The 11067-nt window shown below is 36.3% G+C and overlaps 1 protein-coding gene across 1 annotated transcript; it reads left to right on the forward strand.

The window, feature by feature from the left end:
* Positions 1-255: 255 nt before the first annotated feature.
* LOC137831395 (enhancer of mRNA-decapping protein 4) lies at positions 256-9117 on the forward strand. The gene is made up of 12 exons (XM_068639060.1): positions 256-1175; positions 1884-1933; positions 2013-2169; positions 2251-2472; positions 3845-3973; positions 4207-5742; positions 6148-6507; positions 6596-6715; positions 6834-7004; positions 7866-8024; positions 8142-8267; positions 8573-9117. The coding sequence occupies exons 1-12, from the start codon at positions 525-527 to the stop codon at positions 8879-8881; spliced, it is 3990 nt and encodes a 1329-aa protein (XP_068495161.1). The 5' UTR covers positions 256-524; the 3' UTR covers positions 8882-9117.
* Positions 9118-11067: the final 1950 nt, after the last annotated feature.

The following is an 11067-nucleotide window of genomic DNA, read 5'->3' on the forward strand; positions in this document are numbered from 1 at the left end:
AACATGTTTAAATAAAAACAGTAAAGCTCACTTAACATTTGAAATATCTAGATATATGTTAAAATATTGTCTAAATATTTAATTTTATGATTTAAATTAATAAATTACTCTGACGAATAACTTTATCAATTTTTAATAAGTTAGTTTATGAATAATAATTAGTAATTTACGGTTAATTTTGTGAATTTTTTTTTAAAAATTATTTATGGTGTGTGAAAGTTGAGTATAAATATGTGGAAAAAGAAACATAATTACATTTAGAAAGTATATATAGTATAAGGAGGAAAAAAATAAAAATAGAAAATGTTTGATAAAGTTTAGTTTTAGAAGTGAATGTTGAAGTGGGTTTTTCCACTTCCCTCCCTCTCTTACAGTCTATTCGAGTTCCAATCTTGATCTTTTTCAGATCTCTCTCTGCACTCATCACAATCCCAATCTCGATCTATCATCTTCTTCTTCACGAATTCACCAATCTCATTTCGTTTCATCAGATTGAATTGTGAATTGGAGCTCAATTCAATCTGATGATGGCTTCCCCAAACAACCACCACCCAAACACCAACACCAACACCCACCCTTCTCCTCCTCCCTTCGACATGCACTCCTTCTTCAACCCTCCGCCCCCTTCGTCAAACCCTAACCCTAACCCTAGCCCTTCATCCTCATACCCTCCGCCCTTCCCCGCCGCCGCGCCCTTTCACTTCCCGGCCTTCGACCTCCCTCTCCACCCCCACCACCGCTCCCTCTCCTTCCCCACCCAGCCCATCCCTCCGCCCTCCAACCCCAACGCCGGAGCCCGCCTCATGGCCCTCCTTAGCAACCCCTCCCCCCCGCCCCCCGACTACGCGCCTCCCTCCTCCACCCCCTCTGCTGTCCTCGCCGCTGCCACTGCCGCCGCAGCCGCCCTCACGCGACTCCCCAGCGGCAAGGTCCCCAAGGGAAGGCACCTCTCCGGGGAGCGCGTCGCCTACGACGTCGACGTCCGGCTGCCTGGCGAGGTCCAGCCGCAGCTTGAGGTTGCTCCGATCACGAAATACGGGTCGGACCCTAACCCGGTTTTGGGGAGGCAGATTGCGGTGAATAAGTCCTATATATGCTATGGGCTGAAACAGGGGAACATTAGGGTGCTTAATATCCACACTGCTGTCAGGTCTCTCCTCAGAGGCCACACTCAGGTTTGTCTCGTGTCTTGAATTGTTTTTTTGTTGCGTTGCATTGGCTTGTTCTTCTGTTGGGGAATTGTCTTGTGCTCGTTTTGCGACAAGGAAACAAAACAAAACATTATGTGGCAGCGCTTTGAGTTATACTAAGAGGTGAGTCGTCTGGCCACCATTGGGAGTTGATTATCGTGGAAGGAGCAGGTCTCTTGCAATGTGGCGAACCTTAGTTCGAATTCCACATGAGGGAGGTGTTCACATTTAGTGTCTTAGCATCCTTTGGACAGAATTGCCTGTTAGAGAAGATACCTATGGGCAAACAAATAATTTTGGAGAGGTAGAGAAAAAGAAAAAGATATCAGGTAAATTTAAGAAAGACAAAAAAAATACTGGGCTATGATTTGGGTAAACAATAAGAGAGGTTTGCAAAGAAAAAAAAAAGAGGTAAATTTAAGAAATGGTTGGTGATATTATTGCTTAGTAAGGTACAACAACAACATGGGCTTTTTCTACTGGCTTTAGTGGGTAAATGTAGATGAGGAGGTTGGATTTTGTTTTGTTATTGCAGTAGAGTTATCATACATATTAATGTTCTTTTATGGCTTGTTGCCTACGAAATAATGCACTTTGCAATTTCATACTATACTGCCACCCTGTGTTTTTAATGGGAAAATTATTAAAGCTGGTAAATTTAGCCTTTGATTAATCTTTTTTCCCCCTTGTCAGAGGGTCACAGACTTGGCGTTTTTTGCTGAAGATGTTCATCTCTTGGCTAGGTAGTTTTTTTTCCCTGAAAACTTTATATGGTGCGGTCTGTTTTTTTTATCTGTCTATGGGAACATGCTTTTTCTGCAGTGTTGGCACAGATGGTCGAGTTTACGTGTGGAAGATCTCTGAAGGTCCAGATGATGAAGATAAGCTTCAAATTACAGCCAATATTGTTATTGCTATTCAAATAGTGGGGGAGGAGAAAGTTGAACATCCTCAAATTTGCTGGCACTGTCATAAACAAGTAATTGCCCCATATTTTTCCTGTTTCATTGTTTGTTTACCTTTCTTCCTTGTTATTTTAATTCAACCTTTTAATACACAGGAGATTTTGATAGTTGGTATGGGAAAACATGTTTTGAGAATTGACACCACAAAAGTTGGAAATGGTGAAACGTTTGTGGCGGAGGATCCTCCTCTGAGATGTCCTGTTGACAAGCTCATTGATGGGGTTCAGCTGGTAGGCACGCATGATGGAGAGGTGACTGATTTATCTATGTGCCAATGGATGACCAATCGATTGGTATCTGCGTCGCAGGATGGCACGGTTTGTATTTTCTTTTTGTTATTATTAACTGCTACTTTTTGGTTTCCCTGGTTTTCATACATTTTATTGGTTGAAATGTGACAATTTTTATTATAGCATTTTTCTGGTCAGGATAAACAATGCGGTGGTTTTAATGTTCCTTAAAAATCTATATGGTTTTCTTTTAGCTTGCATTGATATTTACTAATATAAAACCAAGAGCACACTAGTATGTGGGTACATTCAAGAACAGGGATGGATAGAGAAGATTAGTAATTCTTGTATGAACAATACCTGCTGACACAAAGTCAAAAGTTTAAAGATGTATTACAATAATAATAAAGTCTTTAGCGTTGTTATTTGGAGGACGGTTGGAAGCCAAAAATATGCCTTTAAAATATGGTGGATGGCATTGCAGACTGGTGGAAGCTTGACAGTTATAATTAAAATAAAAAATAATATATACACATGAAGTATGCTCATGTGGAATGACCAAGATAGTTTGCTTCCTATAAAAACATTTTTAAAATTTATTTTTTGTTTCCCTCGGTGGTCAGTCTTTCTGCCATTGCTGTCACCCATCACACTAGCATCGTGGTGTGGTTATTTAGTAACATTGTTCTGTAGTGAAACTATGCCAAAGCTTTTTTAATACTATCTTAATTTTTTGTTGTTGTTCCTACCGGCACTGTGCTCATGCAAGTATTGCTTAAAAACAATATAGTAGATGCAGTTAAGCAAAAGTTGTGAGGATAAGAATGGAGAACAAATATGAAACAAACAATACTTAGATACAATTCTTCAATTGTTTTTGGTAATGATCTCTTAAGTAAAATTAGATTTCCACCTTGGTAATTCTCACAATAAAAGTCAGAAAAGTTAAGCTGGTGGCATTGAATACCAAAGTGAAACTCCAATTTGATTGGAGGAATGACACCAAAAACTTTTGAAAAACTGCATCAAAATTTTGTCCATATGAAACTGAGGTAAAAAGTGGTTTGATAACTTTTTTTGAGCTTATTTATTTTACACCAACACTTCAAATCTAATAATTTTTTTAATTGTAGTTATGTAACAGTAGGATCATCTAGTAACTCTGAAAAAATACCAACAGAAAACTACCTACTGTTCTCTTTATAATTGTGTGTAACTGATAAGTACCCAATCATTTGTGGAACCCACTCTCAAAGGTAGCTGTCAAGGACGAAGAACCAAACATTTAAATACTCCGCTGAACATCCCATGTTACTGGATGTGGGACTTGGGCATCCCATAATAACCTAGTTCCTATCAGTAACATTCTCATGAATGCTTATGTTGTGCTGCATTTTTATTTGTTTAATTTGTTATAGATGTCTCAATTGTATTTGTCACTTATAATCAAATGCTACAGATAAAGATCTGGGAAGATCGCAAGACACAACCACTTGAAGTTTTGAGACCACATGATGGACATCCAGTTTTTTCTGCTACATTTTTCACTGCTCCTCACCAGCCTGATCATATTGTCCTTATCACAGCAGTAAGTGTATCATCAGCTTTAGTAGATCAGGTGTATATCTCAATTCTTGATTTGCAGTATCTGGACAATAATAAATTTTATTTGCATTTAAAAAGCTTGTAAAAGTCAGCAGAGATCTGTCCACTGTTTGTTGTTTCAACCAGATAGTCCTCCATAGAACTAATTTATCATATGTGATTACTCTAGTAATATTTGTTTTACTTGTTTACAAATTATAATTAACACCCGTGTAGGGACCACAAAATCGGGAGGTGAAGCTTTGGGTATCGGCAAGTGAAGAAGGTTGGCTGCTCCCAAGTGACACTGAATCATGGAAATGCACTCAGACGTTGGAGTTGAAGAGTTCAGCTCAACAATCTAGAGATGCATTCTTTAATCAAGTTGCAGCATTGTCTCATGCAGGTCTTCTTTTACTTGCAAATGCCCAGAGGAATGCTATATATGCTGTACATTTAGAATATGGTCCTAATCCAGAATCAACACGCATGGATTATATAGCTGAGTTTACTGTGACCATGCCCATTCTGAGTTTTACTGGGACAAGTGATATACTACCTCATGGTGAACATATTGTTCAGGTTTACTGTGTCCAGACACAGGCTATTCAGCAGTATGCTTTGGATTTAGCCCAGTGCTTGCCTCCACCATTGGATAATGTGGGACCAGAGAAGTCAGATTCCTGTGTTTCTGGGGATGCAGTTACTGTTGAAGGATTCCACAATTTAGACTCTTCTGCTCCCAAAATAATGTTACAAGCAGGTAGTACTGAAAGTGGACTCGTGGCCAGATACCCTTTAAGCTCTGGCCATGTTGAGGCACCTATTACATGTTCAAACACTGAAGCTAAACCTGTTACATTAGCTCCTTCTAGTAGTGATCCTGATATTGTTTGTATTCCATCTCCACCTCTTCCTTTAAGCCCAAGGTTATCTAGGAAACTCTCTGATATCAGGAGTCCACAGTCAAATTTGAGTGATCATGTTGGGGAACATCCTGTTAATGATTATTCCATAGATAGACAAATGGATACCATTCACAGAAACCTCTCTGAGACATTTAGTAGTGATTCAAAGAATGATGAGAAGAAAGTGAAACAGGATCACATTTCTAGTGTACTTAGTCCTTCTGTCATGTTTAAGCAGCCAACCCATCTAATCACCCCATCTGAGATCACAAAGGCTGGTTCCTCCTCCTCCGAGAATAATATAGTTGATAGGAAGAGTGAGGGAGAAGCAAAGATCCAGGATGTGGGTAGTGCTGAAGTGGAAGTGAAGGTGGTGGGTGAGACAAGATCTAATCAAATTGATGAATTTGGTCGGCAAGGGTCACAACAAAATCCAATTTCAGATAGTAAAGAAAAAATATTTTGCTCTCAGGCTTCAGATCTTGGTATTGAGATGGCTCGAGAAGGCTGTGTGATAGCTACTGGGGACACATTCCTTACAGAGGAACCTGGACAAATTGATTCAATGGGAGCAATGTCACCAGCTCAACCTCCTGATACTGGTGAGGATGGACTCCAAGATATGGCAAAAGATGCCCATGAAAAGGTTTCTGACTCATCTACATCTGTGGCTGTGCCACCATCTCCTGTGCCTAATGCAAAAGGGAAAAGACAGAAGGGTAAAAATTCTCAAGCATCAGGCCTACCTTCCTCATCTCCAAGTGTGTTTAATTCAACTGATTCATCCAATGAACCAAATGGAAATTCTAGCCTTCCGTCTGCTGAAAATGCTCAAATTCTGGCAATGCAGGAATCAATCAATCAGGTGATTTCTCTAGAGTTTTTTATTGGTCAAAGATAATTTATAACTAATCATGCGTTACATTTTAATTTATTAGCATGTGTTTAAAGGGAGTTTTTACTAGTACCTGTAATTGTTTTTAAATATTTTTTTTTTTAAATAGTAAATAACTTTTCTTCTGAAAAAAAGATGAAAGAAAGCAGCTTGTCCTTCAGAAGCTAGGATTTTTAGCTTCGCTGTAAGTACATGTCCATTAAAAAATCCCCAGTTTTTCATTTCCATTTAATATCTAAAGGGATGGACATATTGTTTGTATGTGTATGCAATTATTTTTTAATTTCATTGAATGACTATGAACAAATGTATTGAAGTACCATGTTGGATATCTGGGCATTTGATTAATTACTCATGACCCCTCTTATTTTGCAGTTACTGACAATGCAAAAAGAGATGCAAAAACAAATGACAATGATGGTTGCTGTTCCAGTGACAAAAGAAGGTAGAAGGCTTGAGGCTGCCCTAGGGAGAAACATGGAAAAAGCTGTCAAGGCCAACAGTGATGCTTTATGGGCTAGAATCCAGGAGGAGAATGCAAAAAATGAAAAGTTGTTACGAGACCGTATCCAGCAAATTACAGGTCTGATTAGTAACTTTATGAATAAAGATCTACCAGCAATACTGGAGAAAACTGTAAAGAAGGAAATGGCCTCGGTTGGGCAAGCAGTAGTACGTGCAATGTCTCCTGCTGTGGAGAAAATAATATCTTCTGCTATTGTTGAATCCTTCCAGGTTTGCACATTATTTCTCTATCCAATAGACATTAGAATGAAATTATTACATTGTCTTGCTTGGATCTAATTGGCATTTCTTGCCATAGAGAGGAGTGGGTGATAAGGCAGTGAACCAACTTGATAAATCAGTTAGTTCAAAACTGGAAGCTACCGTAGCTAGGCAAATCCAGGCACAATTTCAGACAACTGGCAAACAGGTGCTTCAGGTACGTCAGGGCTTTCACTCGACTGTATTGCTCCATTCTTGGAGTTAGCGGTATTTGTATCTGTAATTTCATCTAACGTACCTTTTTGTTCATTACTGTATACTAATTTCTTCTGTAGGAGGCACTCAAATCCAGTTTTGAAACATCAGCTGTTCCTGCATTTGAAATGTCGTGTAAAGCCATGTTTGAGCAAGTGGATGCTACATTTCAGAAAGGCATGGCTGAACATTCAGCTGCTGTGCAGCAACGCCTTGAATCTGCACCCACTTCTTTGGCAATGACGCTAAGGGTGAGTAACTGGGAGTGCTTATTTATTTCTTTTGGGGGTCTTTCACTGAAACCTGCACCTTTTCATTTGGACAACATGCCTTACTCAAGACATAATACCTTCCCAGAGACATAATATTAAATGAGTTGTGGGGAAAATGAGCTGAGTGCTGGTGTGCATAAAAAGAAGAGCATAATGAATTAATTTGTCTCAAAAACTTTGTTTAATTTTTTTTGCTTATATAACATGGCATTTTTGTTTGTGGGGCTGGAGTTGACCCTTCAAGTGGATTTGTTTCCATTCGTATTTCAAAATGTGCACCAATTTCTCTCTAAATCTCTCATACAGTGATAGAATGCTATATAAGATAGCCTAGGAATATATCCTCTCTAAAACAGGTGGATCTGGATCCCACTTGTAAGGTAAAGTGCTTACCAATTGTAAGAGGTCAAGCTTTTATAGTATTTTGTTACATCTTGAATGAGAAGCACTCGTTCTAGTTCACTTTTGTAGGCTCTTCTGCATTTCAATTGCTTTAGATAGGTCTTTTGTTTTAATGGAAAGGTGGGTAGGTACTTAAGGTAGGTACTTTCTGCAAGAACAAATTTGCATGACTGCCACTTGTCGAGTGGGCTAGGGTCATCACACCACCAACATACTGAGGGAAGCTTGGAGATTCTTCTTTGCTTATATCATATGACATGTAGATATTGGCTTTTTTAATCTTAGTTGCTTAATTTGTATTTGAAGTGAAGTACTTATCAGCTGCCAAAAAAATGATTGGTTTATCAAAGAAGCTTTTGGTCATGTCAGTGTTACTCTTCCTTAGCTTGTCACTCCTTTGCATCTCAATTGCAGTATTTCTCTTGATGCGCTTTGCAGGATTCCATTAATTCAGCATCATCAATTTCTCAAACTTTGAGTAGAGAAGTGCTTGAGGGCCAGAGAAAGCTAGTAGCACTCGCAGCTACAAGAACAAGCTCAGGCTCATTAAATCCTTTGCCGGTCCAGCTCAACAATGGTCCTTTACTTCATGAAAAGGTGGGGTGACTTTGCTAACCATTTGTGGGATTTAGTTGTAGGTAATGGTTAACAGCAAGCTTTACTTTTGTCTCTACATGGTAATAATTGTTCTTGCAAATTTGCATTGCGAAACAGGTTGAGGTTCCCCTGGATCCCACACAGGAGCTAGCAAGGTTGATTTCTGAACGGAAATACGAGGAGGCTTTCATTGGAGCTCTACATAGAAGTGATGTATCCATTGTATCATGGTTATGTTCTCAGGTATGGCCGATATGTTATACCTCAATTGCACAGACATTAGGTCCTGCTTCGGTAGTATATCTCTGATAGTTTTTTATTTTTTATAAAAGTTCTCATGTTAGACATCGGGCCGATCTATATCTGATAGTTTTATAAGGGCAAATTGTGTATATATATACAATCGTTTGCAGTCCAAATCTGCTGATTCAACTTGAGTTGGAACATTAATTGAATTTCTTAATACTGATGTGTGTGCATATGTCATCATATTCAAATAAACACCGATTACTAAGTACTAACTGGATCAATCCATTACTGCTAATCAGGTTGATTTACATGGACTCTTGTCAATAGTTCCTCTTCCTTTAAGTCAAGGTGTACTGCTCTCACTTCTGCAGCAACTGGCCTGTGACATTAACAACGATACAGCAAGAAAGATCGCATGGTTAACAGATGTGGCATCTGCCATAAACCCATCGGACCCATTGATTGCAATGCACACACGGCCCATCTTTGAGCAAGTATACCAGATACTCAATCATCAACGTAACTTGCCTACAATGACTGGAACTGATCTCTCTAGTATCCGTCTGTTATTGCATGTCGTCAACTCCATGCTCATGACATGTAAATGATTCTTTCTTTCTTTTTCTCTTTTTTTTTTTTTTTTTTCATTTCCAGAAATGTGCAAATCCTTCGCCCTGTGAACTTCTAATATGATTGGAATTTTGTACAAAGCTCAGTGAGTTTCCTTCGAATGGTCGAATTTTGGTAGTCAGTGTTCACATGTAGGTAGTTCATCCGTGAAAATACTCTGCAGTAACTAAATTGGTTCACTTTAATTTCACAAGCTCTTCCATTCCATATGGAAGCAACACTCCCAGAATGCGTTAATTATTTTGCTATAGCCACCATAAGCATTTTATTTGGATGGATGTCTATAGTTTTTTAAGAAATAAACATTATTTATGGATTATTTCAGAAGTACTCATCTACAATAAAAAGACTTTGTACAACGTTCTTTTATTAATTCACACTAAAGCAATGATTATTTTTTGTATTAAATATAAACTATTTTGAATATGCTATAAAGTTAGTATGTAAGAAGCTATTACAAATTTTTAACAATTTAGAAAAGTCAAATATTTTGAACCGGATTTGGTTCTTAGTGTGGGACGAAAATTAGAATGAACACTCAAAGTTGTCGAGAGATGTTCAATAAAATTATATTTTAATTTTTTTTATTTGTTTCAAATAATAATGTGACCCAAGTAGCATCCTCACCTATTTTAACATAAGGTGCCCCTACTTTTTCATGTTTTTTGGGATTAGGTTGGATTGTGGCTGTAATCCTACATTTTTTTTTCTTAATTGCTTTTAAGAAAGAAATTCTATTTTGTCTTGGCTGTTTGTTTAATTATTTGTTATTCAATTCGGGATTGATCTAACTACCAAGAAATAATGTTGAAGGGTCTTTATGAAACATTAACCCTATAGCACTCTAAGAAATTTGTGTAATTTATAAGTCATATAGACTAAGTTTATAATTTTATTTATTTATTTATATAATTTTTGTGTGTGAATATAACATTTATATCATTGTTATTTATATTCTATTTTAAGATTTATGTAATTTTTTTCTTTATGTTTAATATGAAATAAAAGAAATGTGTGTGGTTTTAACGTTAAATCCTTAATATTGTTATATAATTTTATTGTAATTTATAAAACTATTTAATTAATATTATAAACAATATTCAACGAGTACTACACAATTACAAGTATACATGAAGATGAAGATGGAAATAGATAAAAACAAAAAATAAATATAAATTTATATTTAAAAAATAAGTATAAGCTACCTTGACTACCACCAAATTGAAAAATGAAAAAAAAAGAGTCATTACCACTACCACTAATTTGAGTCTAATAAGATGTTGAAACGTCCACAAAAAAAAAATATGTAGAGTATTGTGGCACATATTCTAACAGTAAAGAATTATAATTAATTACAGTACCTTAATTAGTATTTAAATATTAAAAAAATTAATAGTTAAATAGTCATTGTTCATCAAATAAATAAAAAAGTAATGAGAAACCACACTATAAAGAGTTATGTGGAATATGTTAGTTAGTGTAGGGGCAATAAAAATTTACAATATCATGTTTTTTTGTTTTTTTTTATCATGTTAAAAAAGATAGAAAAAAAGTGATGCGAACATAATTGAAATTCTATCCAAAACAACAACACTTCTTATGAAACTTCTGAAACTCAGACACTTTTCTTAAATGGTGTGTATGTGTTGAATATTCATATCAGACATCGACACTTGTAGGACATGTATCTATGAAATGTTCAATTCAAGAAGTATTTATTGAATTTCTGACAATTCTAGTACGATTCTAACATAATTTTAAAAAGAAAAAAATACATTAATTTAAAAAAAACTCAAACTTTTATTATGATTATAAAAATAAGAAATAAATCTTTTTGAACTAGTTATGAAAAACATTTTTCTGCTTCAAAAAATGATCTGAAACATACTTTTGTACATAAATCTTTATTTATAATTTATAATTATATAATATATAGATTTATATCCAAAAACCTATATTTTAAATATTTTTCTATTTGTATCTATATCAATATCTGTAATATATAATTTCTTAGAAACTGGTGATAGTTTCATAATTGATGGAGTGTGCTCTTCCTGCCATATCAATAATGTTTTTGTCTCTGTTTCCAATGCATCACCCATCAAACCATTCAAAGCTCAACTCTGTTGAAGTATTAGAACTGTTAGGATGTTTTCCTTGATTG

The sequence above is a fragment of the Phaseolus vulgaris genome, chromosome 6, assembly GCF_000499845.2.
Source record: "Phaseolus vulgaris cultivar G19833 chromosome 6, P. vulgaris v2.0, whole genome shotgun sequence".
Classification (NCBI taxonomy): Eukaryota; Viridiplantae; Streptophyta; class Magnoliopsida; order Fabales; family Fabaceae; genus Phaseolus; species Phaseolus vulgaris.